This window comes from Diadema setosum, chromosome 3 (genome assembly GCF_964275005.1).
Source record: "Diadema setosum chromosome 3, eeDiaSeto1, whole genome shotgun sequence".
In the NCBI taxonomy this organism is placed as follows: domain Eukaryota; kingdom Metazoa; phylum Echinodermata; class Echinoidea; order Diadematoida; family Diadematidae; genus Diadema; species Diadema setosum.
Window position 1 is genome coordinate 11,292,238 of NC_092687.1, and position 17,221 is coordinate 11,309,458.

Genomic DNA, 17,221 nt, shown 5'->3' on the forward strand with positions numbered 1-17,221 from the left:
TCCTTATTCGTCTTGTCCAAACACATCGATATGAAATGTATTCAAACAGCCCTTCAGCGGTTGTTTATAGACTTTTTTTCTCAGAGTGAACGCTCAAGTTGATTTTTTTTTTCAAATGTTTGATCAGCGTTCTTTCCCTATGAACTTTAAGTCGGTGAAGTCGAAATCAGTTTAAGTTCATCAAACTTTTGTCGATAATAGATCCTGTTGTTAGTGTATATGAGGGTCAGAATTCAAAGGAATATACAAACTGTTCTACAATATCAATATCAGCGTGAATAATGTGCATATTATTGGACTATTCAAAAACACCTGTTGTACACAGTTGTCAGGGTACAGGAATTTCATCGTATAGGTTAATTCCCAATTTTTCCATAAAGAAACATTGGAACATTATGATATTTCATTATATTTATATCTTTTGCATTTCATCTAGGCTTGATTTTGGGATTCAAGGGGACAATCAAATGGAAATACGTAAATGGAACTTGAATTGTGCAAACAACGATGACACACCAAGATAAGTGATTGGATTGAGCTAATATTTATATTGTTTATCAGGTCAACCGTCGCTCGTCTGAAAATATAGGTAACATGTAAGCATCAGGACCAATGACTAATGGTACATTTCATAGGAAAGTGAGGCATATTCCTTATTGTATTGTTTTATCTTGGTTTCTTGCAGTGTAAACCTTTAGCTGAGGGAAACCTGAAATTTCACTCTGCTTTCGGAGATTCAACCGTTGAGCGTACGGTAGCAAAAATTGAGATGACATGAATCAATTTCACATTAACTCTTTAAATGTCACGTCCGCACGCCGCATATTCTGCTCAAACGCAAAAAAGCAGCCCAAACCGATCTATAAATCACCAAATGCCACAGTGCAATGAAAGCGTTTCTAGCGATTCTATTCCTGTCACATATAGCTTTTATTTATGTGGTGATTGGCTATCAATCGGTGTTCCCTACTGAGATTGCTAGTAAATTCTATGTTTCTGGCACTGTTTTGCGCGCAAAAGTAAAGCCTCTATACAATAATGTTGCTACTATGTTCATTCGAAAGAAAAACGGTCATAGATTTGTCATCCGATTTACATCAAGGCAAAGCTTGGCATTTTCTTTACATCTTTGCTCATTACCTGTCCAGGGTAATCAAAATCAATTTAAGTAACATATATCTGAAAAGCAAAATATTTTCCTAAAGCATGACTACTACGTTGCTGTCTCAGAATAATGTGGCATACGGGGATTTACATCATGGCACGTAATGAGTTAAAAACTTATTTACACCGAAGGTAGTCTCATTTCAGTGATATTTCTCTTTTTTTTTCTTGTTTTTATCCCGAAAAGCCGACTACCCCCGGGGACGATTTGGTTATGTAATGAGACAATACGGGAGGGGGGGGGGGGGGACGTGTTAATTTTATTCACATTTCGAAACATGTTTCAGGACAGCGTTCGTACAAATTAGGATCTGTCCTATGAAGTAACGTTGAATTTTTTCAAAGCTGTACATGCTTTTTCCCCCTCAGTTATCTGGATTTCATGTGGGTTTTTTTTTTTTTTTACTATTTTTTTTTGGGGGGGGGGGGGGGTTAAAGTTTATTTATCAGCTTCAGTTTCCATCATCTCATGCAATCATTTATTTGTCCTCTTTTTTATTTCTATTGATTATATTTTCTTCCGTTACCAACTTTACATTGCTTCATTAATTCTTTGTCCTTTAAATCATTCCTGTGCTTTCTGTTATTTTCCTTGCATTTTTTTCTGCGTCCAGTGAGTATTATTTTGTCCTGGGGGAGTTCCTCTTTGCTATGAATCTCTTCAAATTTCAATTCGTCTTAAACGGTTGTATATCGAAGGGTCTTTCCACAAGGCTCTCATAATTTCTTCAATTTGACTCCAATCTATATATTGTCTTGACATGTTGTAAATTATAACGGGTACTTTATGACTCCTTTTCTTTCTCTGTAATCATAACTTACTCCAAATCGAGAGTTGAACTTTGGATGATGAACACATAGGCTCAATGACTTTGCATATTCAAGTTTCTGGAGAGATATACATATGAAGTGTTTGTTCGCAAAAACCGATAAGTCCATTTTTGAAGATTTTGAAGTACGGTATCTGTCATACAGTACAAAATAATACCTTTTAAGCGATATATTGGTCACTACATTTAAAGGTACATTTTTTGAAGTTATGGTCAAAAGAATCAAAAATTTTCTTATTATTCTCTTTATCTTTCTTGAATTTTAATCGCAAATATCTCCATTTGGCAAATATGGACTTATCGGTTTTTGCAAACAAACTCTTCATATTCTATGCCAGAAGTTATTGTGAATTGACTGGCGGGGACAAGTCTGGACCGGGGAGATGAGCGATGGAAGTTCCAGATTGACGAATGAGCTGGTTTGCGTTGATCACGTAGACTGTTTGACCCTGATGAGGCATGCCGCCGTTTCCGGGAATAGACTGGATGGGAGTCGCCTCACCGTTAGCTGTTCCCTGCTGGCCGACCATGTACACCTGAGGTATGCCCTGTGTGTATAACCCAACTAGGGAAAGGATGAGGACAAAGAAAGAAACAATAAAACAATGAGACATACATATCGAAGTTCCTGTTCATAAAAGCTTATTATTTCACAAGTACTATACACCTGGTACATTTAATATTTCCAATGAAAGCAACAAGTAAAGATTTGTATAAGAATATGTAGAGTGTGACTTAATGGGCTACGTTTTAAAGTTAGTCCACCTTCAGATAAATAAAAAAAAAATGTATGAAAAAGAAATGGTCTCGAAATTATGTTTGAAATTATCTCACGTATTATTATTAATTGTATTGTTTACCATTTTTTTCAACTTAAAATAGTGGGGTAAACTCGTTTGGTGATAAAACTCTTCATGTATAAGCACCTACTCGTTCGTGCATGCAATACATATGGAAACATATCTATCATAAATGAAACCGGATGTCTGCATTGGTGTTCGTGTGTTAACCAAATATTCTAACGTGCAAGCTGAATGCATCTACCCCCTACGATCCACACACCTTCAAGAAGAGCAACACAGTCACTTAATTTATGATTGCGTTTTTTTTTTGTCACTGTAATTGAATGTTATAATGGAATCCATGATGACAGTTGTTTTTGTCTCTTAGTGCATGTGTCTTGATAAATAGTCTTTATGCATAATGATTTCTATTGAATTTATTTATCACTGCAGTAGAGAAAAGGAATTTTTTTCCTACATTTCAAATATGGAAATGTTACTTAAAAATAACAGCATGTCCTTTCTTCTTCAAGAGGAAATTCGTGCACTACGTTTCGTAAAATATTTGAAGAAAAAATGTTTTTTAAGATATTTCATCATGGAAGCCTGCAAAATCGTTGGAGTTTTAAGTTCTGAATAATACCGTGTATTACGTTTCCCTTTGAATTAGAAGAAGACAAGTACACTTCTATGAAAAGATATTTTCGAAACTTCCATTGCTTGAGTACCATAATCATGACATATGTAATGATACCAAAGAGGTACTAGGCGACCTTAGTAGGCCTTTATCCTTGATCATACCTTGTGGGAAATCTTGTCCGTTGGTTGCAAACATTGCCTACAGAGTATAACAACATGGAAAATATGGAAGTAATGAAATGTTAACAACGTTTAGGTGACAATTAGCATGATTTACAATTAATATTCTTTGAAGTTTTTCAAGAATCCTCTTACGAAGTTAGACATACATGTATTAAAGTTAGATGCCGTTATCACATCGTCTCCTCTTATTTCCCAATCCACCTTCTGGGTATTTGTTGCCAAAGGTCGATATGACTTGAATAGAGAAACTCTAATAAAGATTAAACCAAGAATGATTTTTAGTATGATAAATATGGTGTAACTCAGGCTCCCATCGCGTAATTATGTATTGCTCTTTGATAACGGTGTAAATGGGAGATATAATTGATTATACCCCAAAAAAAAAAAAAAAACACACACACACAGAACAAAACAACATAAGTTATTGTTACACTTGGTGACTATATGTATTAGTGACTGTTTATTCTCTTATTTCAATTTTGAGCATTCTCATTTTACGTTTTATTAATAAGCCTAATGATTTGATATTGCTGATAATCTACGAGTGTCTCATCCCTGACATTCACCGTATCACGTGTAACACATAAAGTCGTATTCATATTAAGATGTTACATAAATCTCGGGCGGAGAGGTGCAAGTAATTTTGAAGTGTTCTTAAATCTGCAGCAGTGGTATGAGAAATCGCCTTACCGCGGTTGGAGGAGGGGGCGAGCAGGCGCAACAGATACAGCAGCAACTCGCACACCGCTTGCTGGTTGCATCATGTGTTGACTTGTGTGCATGTATGCCGCCGATGACAATAGATGCAATATCCACCACGACAAGGAAGAAAGCCGTTGCGAGAATGATCGAGTCGACTGCTCGCCTAGCCGCCTGTCAAGGAGCGGAAATTATCAATTTATTGAACTTCTTGATTCAGCTATCAAAATTTAGTGAAGTAGCCCTAGTGGGTGATGTGAAAAAGCCCGTAGTATCAAGTTTGGAAATACTTTGATAGACCTCTTTTCAAGTAGTAGTACTCGTACATAATCACTTTGCGTGTGCGTGTATGTCTGTATATTTTTAGTTTGACAAGATTTGTAACTCATTGTTTTTTGTGTTTTTTTTTGAAATCATTTTTAATTCATTGCTTCTTTCTTTCTCTTCCAATAGGATGTGCAACAAATGAAGCATTTAAGATTAACGTTTATATTGCAAAACATGAAACGGTTTGATGGGACTGTACAGTATACTGGTTGAGGTGAGGTTTCAGGTTTATAACTTTTTTTTTCCGTGAGATAATGGGAAACCTCTTATAAAATGTGAAAGAGCATATAATAACAAGAAGGATTCGATGTTTATTTGATAAAAATTGGTCTTGAATGGCTGAGATATAAAAAAAGCATTCCAAATAAAAGTGACAGGCCACGACTTTTATTAGGAGCTCTTTGTTTTATTTTGTTTTTAGATATCTCAGCAATTTCAAAACCGATTTTCATCAAATAAACGTTTGATTCCTCTGAGAATTATATGCTCTTTCACACTTCAGCTTAATCCTCACCTCAACCAGTACTGTATGGTCTCTTTATAACTCAGTAAAAATAACTTGTCATATTAGTATATTCATTATGTATACATATTTCAGTCTGCATTACAAAACCACAATGAATTTACAAGACATGAATTTATAGTTAGATTTTTCTGAAAGAGCAGACTCAAAGCTTTAAAATGATGTATTTAAGCCTTGATATGATATATAAAAGGACTTTCTTATCTAAATAAATCTAACATTGATATAGCAAAATCTGAAGAATGTACAAATTCGGTACATTTAATAGAACAAACACAAAATGCAAATTTCTGCATCAACAACGGATCAATTATAAGAATATTAAACTCTAAAATTTTCCACAGTTTACAAGCACAGCTCTATTCATGATTTGAAAACATTTTCAAAACAGTATCATTATATATATATATATATATATATATATATATATACAACACTTGAGAAAGGGCGGCGAGACGCTCGAAAATTTGTGTGCAGAAATAAACCGTTGGTGAATACAGCATGAACTTTGTTCCAGTTTTGTTATTGATAATATACATATATACTAGTATTCAAAATCAGAATGGAGAGAAAATAGTGTGAAACGTGCTTTAACAAGGGGGAAAGGGAAATATGTTAGAAAAAATAGAAACACCATCATTTGCAATTAATTCTATGATCATAAACTTCATACAATTGCAGAAGAAAATTTGTTTTTTTTTTTATAAACAAAAAGCACAAAAAACTAGACATTAAGAAAGAGCAATTGGAATTGAAAAAAAGGGAAATATATTTTTTTCATATATATATATATATATATATATATATATATATATATATATATACATATATATATATATATATATATATATATATATATATATAATTGTTTCGAAATTTAAGGAGCACTACATCACTCCAGCACTCCTCCTTGGCTCGTGTTCACTTTCAGGTCAAGTCTACACTGAGCAACTATAGCAATATAATGATTGGCTTACCATGGGATTCCTACAGCCGTACAGATGTTTGTATGCTGACGGTTGACATTTGTCTTTAAGATACTGATTGCCCTCCCCTTCGATGGCTAGAGAGTAGATGAATAACAGAGCAAGTGACATCGCTACTCCACCCGAAGAGAAGATGATAGAGGCTATGACCTTAAGAAGAACAAATGAAGGCATCATTCCAATTGATGGCTTCTCTGCGTCGAGTTGTTTTTATTAATTTATTTCATTTTTTCAATCCAAAGTTTATTTCATTATATATATATATATATATATATATATATATATATGAAGAGCTTGTTTGCAAAAACCGATAAGTCCTTTTTTGAAGATTTTGAAGTACGGTTTCTGTCAAAAAGTACAAAATGATACCTTTTAAATGATATATGTCACTACATATAAAGGTAAATTTTTTAAGTTATGGTCAAAAGAAGCAAACATTTTCTAATTATTCTCTTTATTTTTCTTGACCTTTATTCGCAAATATCTCTATTTGGCAAATATGGACTTATCGGTTTTTGCGAATAAACTCTTCATATATATATATATATATACATATATATATATATATATGAAGAGTTTGTTTGCAAAAACCGATAAGTCCATTTTTGAAGATTTTGAAGTACGGTCTCTGTCGTAAAGTACAAAATAATGCCTTTTAAATGATGTATTAGTCACTAAATATAAAGGTACATTTTTGAAGTTATGGTCAAAAGAAGCAAAAATTTTCTTATTATACTCTTTATTTTTCTCGACCTTTAATCGCAAATATCTCCATTTGGCAAATATGGACTTATCGGTTTTTGCAAACAAACTCTTCATATATATATATATATATATATATATATGCATTTTACATTGCAATTGCAACTGATTGATAAATTGCCTTGCATCGACGCCAAAAAAAGAAGAAGAAATACATGGGTCAATGTTTCAGTGGTAGCCATGACAAAGGGAATCAGAGGCTTATATATACGTTGCTTACCAGAGCAGACTTTGAACCTATGGCAACCATCTGATCACCGGATAAGTGTTTTATCAGCTATCTGAACCATCGAGCTCCCACCAGTGTTGGTTGAGACCTTAAATCATGCTGCTGGTACTTATGTACCAGCCGCATGGTAATAATTTGGATTGACTAGAATCATTTGCGTCGATGTAGGGTCAATTGTCAATCCGTAACAATAAATGAAGAGATCCTTTCAAAAGGGTGATAAAACCGCTTGGATTTTTATTTCAAAAGTATTTTCATGGAACGGCTTTTTGTTCCGTCTGAATACCTTATATGCGCCCCTGTACCACAAAACCAACCAAAAGTCGCCAGACATGAATTTTCGGTTAAGGGCAGATTCTGAAAGAGTAGAGTCGAAGCTTTAAAATGATATATACTCAATTCAAATGGACTTCCATAACATATGTAAATACAGGACAGAAAGCACACACTCTGGAAAAGTATGTACTGAGAAAAGAGGCTCTGAAGTACGGGTATATTCAAGCGCTTAATTTTTTACCAAGCCGTGCTAGCTGCAAGATGAAAGGAACAAAACATAGGATGTCAACCACTGGAGCAACAACAGTGAAGGGATTATCAGATTAAGCTGAAATTGAGCATGTTCTATCAACACATTCTGTCCATGATTAATGCCAGCTTAAAAAGCAGTAGCATTATCCTTTCAAAGGTTATTAGACTTGAAAGTGAAGAGTGCATAAAGGATTTCAAGAAATGAAAAGGGGCTTCTAATACATACCTGATCATTCTATACTCTCCCCAAGTAGAAAAACTGCTAAAAACACACTTTCTCATTCGTGTTACGATCCCAAACTAAAGAATAATGTACAAGAAAGATAGCTTTTTCAAAAAATATGAAAAACTCAAGATTGACATAGTACTCTCCCCAAAAGAGGGGTTGTAGAAAAACTGCTAAAAACACACTTTCCCATTCGTGTTACGATCCCAAACTATAGAATAATGTACAAGAAAGATAGCTTTTTCAAAAAATATGAAAAACTCAAGATTGACATAGTACTCTCCCCAAAAGAGGGGTTGTAGAAAAACTGCTAAAAACACACTTTCCCATTCGTGTTACGATCCCAAACTAAAGAATAATGTACAAGAAAGATAGCTTTTTCAAAAAATATGAAAAACTCAAGATTGACATAGTACTCTCCCCAAAAGAGGGGTTGTAGAAAAACTGCTAAAAACACACTTTCCTATTCGTGTTACGATCCCAAACTATAGAATAATGTACAAGAAAGATAGCTTTTTCAAAAAATATGAACAACTCAAGATTGACATAGTACCCTCCCCAAAAGAGGGGTTGTAGAAAAACTGCTAAAAACACACTTTCCCATTCGTGTTACGATCCCAAACTATAGAATAATGTACAAGAAAGATAGCTTTTTCAAAAAATATGAAAAACTCAAGATTGACATAGTACTCTCCCCAAAAGAGGGGTTGTAGAAAAACTGCTAAAAACACACTTTCCCATTCGTGTTACGATCCCAAACTAAAGAATAATGTACAAGAAAGATAGCTTTTTCAAAAAATATGAAAAACTCAAGATTGACATAGTACTCTCCCCAAAAGAGGGGTTGTAGAAAAACTGCTAAAAACACACTTTCCCATTCGTGTTACGATCCCAAACTATAGAATAATGTACAAGAAAGATAGCTCTTTCAAAAAATATGAAAAACTCAAGATTGACATAGTAGACCCATTTCACCTCACGTGCAATCAAGGGGTGTGACTTTTTGTTTGTTTTGTGATGCACGGTCACATATACAATGGGATCAACTTTCGTTGATGGTTTCGTAGATTAAATAATGGATGGAAACACACATTTCCACTGGCACATCATTTGCCTGGATTAAGACATTCAGAAAGATTTTTGGATTCAAAATGGTTAAATGTACGTTATATATTAAATACATATTATTCCCTGAGTCATACCGGAGATCGCGCCATACGATACGAAGAAACGACAGCTAGAATCCCGCCAGGTCCATAAACCTATTGCAGAGGAGATGAAAGTCAGAAATAAAAACAATAATTTTGCATTTTCCTCGGAATATGTATTCTCTTCTCTATTTTTGCAAGTATTAGTAGAATATCAGATTTATACATACAGGTTGAATGAAAGAAGAACATTTGTGGATGGGACGGTTCTGTTCACAAATCAAGTCCTGAGGTCATTTTGAGACAGAAATCAAATCAATTTTGTCCACATCAAATTGGCTATCCTGAATATCACCTCACTTTGAAGCAAATTAAATGACTTAAATGAATTCATCAAATATGATATCAAATGTGACAAACACAGAGCTTTTGGAAAAAAGACCTCCCGCTTTAGAAGAAACTAGGAGTGACAAATGAAATCAGATTGAACTGTATACAAAAACGACAAGAGTTCTTAGACCTGACATGTTAAGATGTTAACACATCTTTATTTTTTTCTCTCTCTCTTCTGACAAATATTTCATGTAATCTTTTCATATCATACTGGAGTTGCGTCTGAATGGGTCTCCCATTTTTAACTGAAGTGCATATTTCGTGAGAACGATGTATTAAAGGTGAAGGGGTACTCATCAAAACTTACCACAACTGCAGACCAGATTGGCGTGGCATAGTAGGAATAGTATGCTTGGATAACAATAGCTGCAATCCCACATGCAAGCAAAACCACAGTACCACAAAGCTGAAGAATTCCTGCAACCTATTAAGACAAAGATGATACCCTGGCGTCCAAAATGTGGTCAAACGGGCTATCATTAAAAAACACACACACACACTTTAAACAAAGAACAACCCAGACATGTAATACACAAACTGTATTCTATATATATATATATATATATATATATATACATGTATATATGTGACCGTGCACCTCAAAACGAACATAAAGTCGCACACACTGATTTTGCGTGAGGACTGAAAATAAGTGAAATGGGTTAACCTAGCCGAACTTGACTTTTTCATATTTTCTGAAAGAGCGGGTCTTCCATTACATTATGGTAAAATTTGGTATCATAAAACGGGCAGGAAAGTGTGTTTTTTTTTAGCAGTTTGTCTCGAACATTTTTGGTAGAATAGTGTGATTAGGTGTGTCTTTAGAATCCCTTTTTCATTTCTGAAAAACCTTGTCCACACTCTTCACTTTCAACTCTAATAACTTTGGAAAAAATAGTGCTACTGCTTTGAAAGTTGGCATTAATTATGGACAGAATGTGTTAATGAGGCATGCTTAATTTCAGTTTAATCTAATAATCCCTTCATTATTGTTACTCTAGGGGTTTACTTCCTGTTTTTGTCCCATTCATCGCACAGCCAGCATGCTTTGGTAAAGATTAAGCGCTGGAATAGACACTGTATACTTCAGAGCCTCTTTTCTCAGTTCACACTTTTCCTGAGTTTGTGCTTTCTTACCAATATTTAGATAGGTTAGGAGAGTCCATTTGGTTTGGGTTATACATCACTTTAAAGCTTAAAGTCTGCTCTTTCAGAATATGGTCTTAACTAAAAATTCATGTCTGGCGACTTTTTGTTTGTTTCGAGGTGCAGAGTCACATATATGAACAGTTTGTTTGCAAAAACCGATAAGTCCATATTTGTCAAATGGAGATATTTGCGATTAAAGGTCAAGAAAAATAAAGAGAATAATAAGAAAATTTTTGCTTCTTTTGACCATAACTTCAAAAATTTACCTTTTCGTGTAGTGACCAATGTATCATTTAAAAGGTATTATTTTGTACTTTATGACAGAGACCGTACTTCAAAATCTTCAAAAATGGACTTATCGGTTTTTGCAAACAAACTCTTCATATATATATCCATATTTCTTCACTATCTAACATCAACCAACCCCTGGGTCATTCTTCTTCAAATGAGATATTTGCGATTAGCGCAGACAAAACATGAATGTAAGAAACTTAGGAAAAAATAAGGGATATTTTTTAATCATAACTGTAGGGATTACGACTGAGTTATTACTGGAAAAGAATTTATTTTGCTTTATCAGGCGATGGATTTACCCTGAAATGTATATATGTGTATATAAGTAGTTTAATAATGCTATATGTGACCGTGCATCACAAAACACACAAAAAGTCGCACGCACTGATTTTATGTTTGGACTACAAGTAGATGAAATTGGTCAACCTAACCAATCTTGGGTTTTTTATATTTTCTGAAAGAGCAAGTCCTCTTCTACATTATACTAGAGTTTGGGATCATGAAACGAACAGGAATTTGTGTCTTTAGCAGTGTTTTTCTCGAACACTTTTTGGTAGAATAGTGTGATTAGGTGTTTCTCATAGAGCCCTCTTTTCATTTCTTAAAAAAAAAATCTGTCCATACTCTTCACATTTAACTCCAATAACTTTGGAAAGATAACTTTACTGCTTTGAAAGTTGGCATTAATCATCTTCAGAATGTGTTGATAAAGCATGCTTAATTTCAGCTTAACTTGATAATCCCTTCATTGTTGTTGCTCCGGTGGTTAACATCTTGTTTGTTTGTTTTTCTTTTATTCATCACACAGCTAGCTCGGTTTGGTAAAGATTAAGCGCTTGAATAGACCCTGTACTTCAAAGCCTCTTCCCTCAGTTCACACCTTCCAGAGTGTGTGCTTTCCTTCCAGTATTTTAGGAGAGGTTGGGAGAGTCCATTTGAATTGAGTTATATATCATTTTAAAGCTTAAAGTCTGCTCTTCCAGAATCTGCTCTTAACTAAAAGTCCATGTCTGGCGACTTTTTGTTGGTTTTGTGATGCAGGGTCACACATATGGTTTCCTTAATCTGAGCATATGTCATCTTTTCTTGGCTATCTCACTTCGTTCAAAGTGATGTTCCTTTGTAGCCTAAAACTGGAAAGCAAAATTAACCTCTATTTGTATGACTGAATGATTTTAAACGGTTCCCTACGGGAACCCGTAGGCGGGTGTATGCGATCTATGGGGATTTCAGAATTCATTGTGGGGCGAGTTATTAGCTTGAAGTAAAAGATAATTTTCTAATCATTATAACATTATACACATTACGCATTTTGTACAGAAAAACAAGGTATTGTGAGTTTGCGACCAAAATGTATAACTATACGCCGTTGAAATTTTCCCCTGGACAAAGAAGTTCGCCAGATTGAATGATATAAATATAATTTAAGAACAGCAAACTATGCGCTGATATTCACACAAGAATGAGTGGGTTATCAATGAGAATAAATGCACGGCATAAAAGCTTACGCACCCGCAGTCTTTTCATATTACGTCGAATCTTCTCTTCGTCTTGGCCGGTACGTGCGGCAGTCGGCGTTTGTTCCTGCTGATGGGTTGCCATGGTTTCTGGGACACCCTGTCATGTTAAAGAACAATGATAGTGTGGTCAAAGATTCAAAAAAGATAAATCAAAGGTAAAATTGTGTTTTAGGTCCTGCACAATAAGAGATGTGCATCTTATTTTGCGTATTCATCTCTTCTTTTGGAGGAGGCGCAGTGGATACTGCAAAATACGGAGAGGCGGGATTACTAAATGATAAATGCATGTTCACAAGTTCGTATAGTATGAATACGTAATACCACTGTATCAGTTTCTCATAGAATGTGACTAAAGATGCAATGATTTTATTCGCCAAAACAGTGTACCAATGCATTGAAAGAAGACCAGAACTTACCAAAAGTGATGTCGAGTTTGTGGTTTCAAGTTTCACTTGTCTGCTGAAACCAATTCTGCTGTAACGACATCGTTTTTAAATAACGAGGATAATCTAGTGTTTTGTATACACAAACGTGCAACGACGGAGGGTGTGGAAGCATATAATTAACATTGACGTCTGCTGATTATTTGTCATGAAGAATGTTCGCACTTTGCACCTGTGACGCGATCAACTCTAAAGGGTAACGAGGCTGTTCATTATCTTGGTCAAAGATAAAACACTTGGACGTGAAATATGCATACACACACCTCGTGTCCGAGGGCAACTCGGTATTAAAGGGTCAGTCAAGACAATTTCCATTATGTATAATTCACATCATGTGTAAATCGACAGCTCCATGTATAGACTTGTGGAATTCATTGTAGTCTTTGAGCAGAGAAACCAATATTTTAAAGAACCTTAAACAAATCAATAACACTAAGCAGTGTCGATGGCATAGAAGGGTATAACGTGTATAAATTTTGCTTTCCTTCTTCTTATGTTCTGCTTCCTCGATCCCCACGTCATGCATTCTTCTGGTGAGGCTTCCATATCATCGTCCTAGGCTTGTCCATTGCAATTACAAATTTTGAAAACATTCTTATTCTTCATCCCAATCACTATAAATTCAAAATCTCCGTACTCATTGTAACTAATGTATGATATGCTTGTTCAAATATAAGAGTCTGCAAATCATCCGGAGGTCTCCTTTAATGACGAATGGAAGTGTATGAAACTGGCATGTTAATTTCAGTGACGTTAGAGACTGTTTGTATTATCGTCCCTGTTGTGTGTTTAAAACAGTACTGCTTTTAAATGTGTATCAAATCTACTTTACATAAGAAGTAAACAATCACAGAAATAGGAAGGGGATATTGCAAGAATTCTCGGGTCAGAAATCGTAGGGAAGTTAAAACGTTTACACTCCGCCATTTTGCTCCATTCTGCGCGTAAGTATAAAAAGCAAAAATGACATATTGTCTGTGTGCCTGTGTGTGTGTGTGTGTGTGTGTGTGTGTGTGTGCGTGTGTGTGTATGTGTGTATTGAATCGATTTATGATGTGAAAATTGGGTTCATCAAAGGTCAATACAGTTCATCCGACTCATTAATGAAGTTATACGTGAACGGCAAAGGTGAAAAAATGAACACGCGTCAATCGCGATATACAGTGCAAATATACGATCAAACACACGTCTTTTATTCGTTATAGCTCGTTAGCGTGGACGGTGACCCCTTTTTTATCTTATGTATTCCGAATGCTGATGAGTTACTTAAGTGTTGTAATATGTTTCCGAATGTGAAAAGAAAAAAATATGATTAGAATGAAGGTTGATTTTTTTTTCCAAAGTGACGTATAAACAGATTCCAAATTAATCTGATTGTATTTATATTATCCTAGACCCATCTGCATCCAGATTTTAGTGTATTACAGCGCATATATCTTTCCATCAATAGTTACAACTTTCCATTTAAAGACGTCATCACTGTAAAGAAAGAATAGTAAAGTTTCACTGTTTAAACTCCGTGGCCGGACTTGTTTTTGCAAATTGACAATACATTTTAACTAGAAACTGTACCATGCTGTAACAGAAATTTAAAATCAATTCAAAATTTCTAGCCTCAGTAACCATTTATACCGTGATGGTCGTTCATTTAACTTATTAACATGCATCATCCTGTTCTTGGTACCAGGAGAAACCTTGCCCTACATGGCAGCAAAATCTACCAATTAAATGTAGTGATCAAGTGCGTACTTTTAGTAGTGTCTATCTTACCTTTTCCACCATCACCATGTTTATTTTTCATTATCGTCATTACTATCATCAACATTACCATCATCACCATCATTATTTTTGACACGGTTGATTTAGCAATTTCATAACACATCCTTACACAGAGTGTTCTACTCAGTTATATGGTTGTGTGTTGATTTCTGATTTGTCAGCATCCCAGATGGTGGCTTCGCTGTAGCCAGTCAGGATACTGGATAAATAAAATGTGGATATTAGTCCCCTTTGCAAGAAAAGTGTAACTTGAATTCCAAACCAATTTTCAACAAACTTCCTGGATTTGTTAAGATTATGATGATGATGATGATTAATATTGTTATAATTATTATTGTTATTATTATTATTATTATTATTATTATTATAATTATTATTATTATTATCATCATCATCATCATCATTAGTTGGACTATAGTCAGTTTGATGCACATTATGAATGTCTATTTGAGATACTCAGATATTCTTTCTTTCATTCTCTTTGCGGATGATTCAGATTTATTTTTTTCGCATAATAATCCTTTTACCCTTGTAAAAACATTAAATTTTGAATTAGAAAAAGTTGCTCAATGGATAAAAGCTAATAAATTATCTCTTAATCTTCAAAAAACAAAATATATACTTTTCAGCAACTCCATTGAGGCACTACCTGTTGATATTATCTTTGATGGCACACCACTGGAAAATGTTTCTTATGTCAAATTTCTGGGAATAACAGTTGATAATAAGCTTTCATGGAAATTTCATATTGATAGTATGTAAGATCATTTCACGAAATGTTGGTATAATCAACAAGATTAAATTTTGTCTTCCTTTGTCGTCACTGCGTATTATATGTCACACTGCATATTTGTCTCATACTGATCCTTTATTTTTTTTGAAAATGAAATATTTAAAATTAAAGATTTGTATTTGTTTAGTTTAGGACAATTTGTGTATAATTACAATAAAAATAATCTTCCATTTATATTTGAATCAATGTTTTCAAAAAAATCAATCCGTTCATAATTATCCTACAAGGCAATCAAATGAATTTCATTTGCCATTTTTTAGGACTTTACTGGCTCAGCAAACCTTCCAAAGTATTGGAACTCACTTCCCAACGACATAGTAACAGCACAAACTTTGAATTCTTTTAAGAACAAATTAAAATTCTTTCTATTGAAATCTTATGATATACAACCAAATTAGGTTCGGTTTTATTTTCTCAATCAAGTCATTTTTTTACAAGTATCAAGATATCACACAGAAATCATCTTTCAAAGAAATAATCTGCTTAACATAAGTTTTCCACAGATATTTCTTTTATTGTACCAGACAACAGGGAGTCTATTCTCTTTCTCTTTTTTATATCCGTTCCTATGCATTCATACCGGTATATGCACCCAAATCAATCGCAATATCAAACCAATGAGGGTTTTATCGTTTTATCATTGCATTTACATCATGAAGTACAGTATGCTTGTGTCCACGATGGCGTGTGTTGCACCATAGTCTCATTTCTCCTTTTTTTCTTCTTTCTCATTTTTTTTCTTTTTTTCCTTCCTAAGTTAATTTCATGTCAGTTGACATTAGTTTCTTTGATTTTTTTTGTACGTATTTCCGAGGGTCCCATACCCTACAAGCTTTGCTTTTTAGTGGGACACTCCGTTTTCATTCTAATCTTTGTATTATGTATATATATGTATATACCTTAGAAAGGAATTTCTGTTGTTACTCTTGACCACTTGTACGTTTTCTTTGCAATTGTTACAAATATGTTCTGTAAACGTATTGTAAATGATTTTTCCTGTTTATTCAATGGAAATGGAAATAAAATTGAAATTGAAATTGAACATGTGAAAGCTACCAAAATACGATAGAAATGGGTTTAGGCCCTTTGCAAGTGAACTCTTCATATATTAAATATATACATGTATGGATATATATATATATATATATATATATATATATATTCAATGTATGAAGAGCTTACTTAATATTCCTGTCTTCCATTCCATATTATATAATTAGTAGATATATATATATATATATATATATATATATATATATATTTATTCATATATACTTACATTCATACCTATTAACAATATGAAAGAGAATGTAAGGCAGATACAATCTTACAGTATTAGATAAACGCGCACACAATAATGAATGAATACACCACATTATGAAACTTTCATATTTCATAATTCCCCTTTTACAGGTAAATTTTAATGAATTGATAACCGTCACTCTTAACCTTTCATCTTACAACATGATTTCTACTTCCACTTCGATAGTGTATCTCTATCAAACAATATATTCCTACTTCTTTCCTGTCACCTAAATTTCTTCAGTTATTATGATGGATTAAGTTTAGATATCCACTCCCAAATTATCAATCGTGGAAGTGGTCGAACAGTCATGTGCAGTGCATTACTAAGTATCAACGTAGGACTCGTTTCCATGTTTTTTTTTTTTCTCATTGAACGATTGTTATTCCAGACTAACTGGTAGCAACCTACAGAAGCAGCGACGTCAAATGCATCACCATGGACTTGACTAATTCCATTTACATCGTATTAGTATTGCTATGATTATAACAGTTTTATTCTGTAGAGAAAAACATAGGTCT

The 17,221-nt window shown here is 34.0% G+C and overlaps 1 protein-coding gene across 1 annotated transcript; it reads right to left on the reverse strand.

Annotated features, from left to right (window-relative positions):
• Nucleotides 1–2,242: 2,242 nt before the first annotated feature.
• On the reverse strand, nucleotides 2,243–14,613 carry LOC140246543 (uncharacterized). The gene is made up of 8 exons (XM_072325885.1): nucleotides 14,596–14,613; nucleotides 12,375–12,479; nucleotides 9,727–9,843; nucleotides 9,081–9,140; nucleotides 6,125–6,283; nucleotides 4,289–4,471; nucleotides 3,578–3,614; nucleotides 2,243–2,559 (listed from the first exon to the last, which is right to left on the reverse strand). Exons 1-8 carry the CDS (start codon nucleotides 14,611–14,613, stop codon nucleotides 2,336–2,338), a joined length of 903 nt encoding a protein of 300 aa, XP_072181986.1. The 3' UTR covers nucleotides 2,243–2,335.
• Between the last annotated feature and the right edge of the window lie 2,608 nt (nucleotides 14,614–17,221).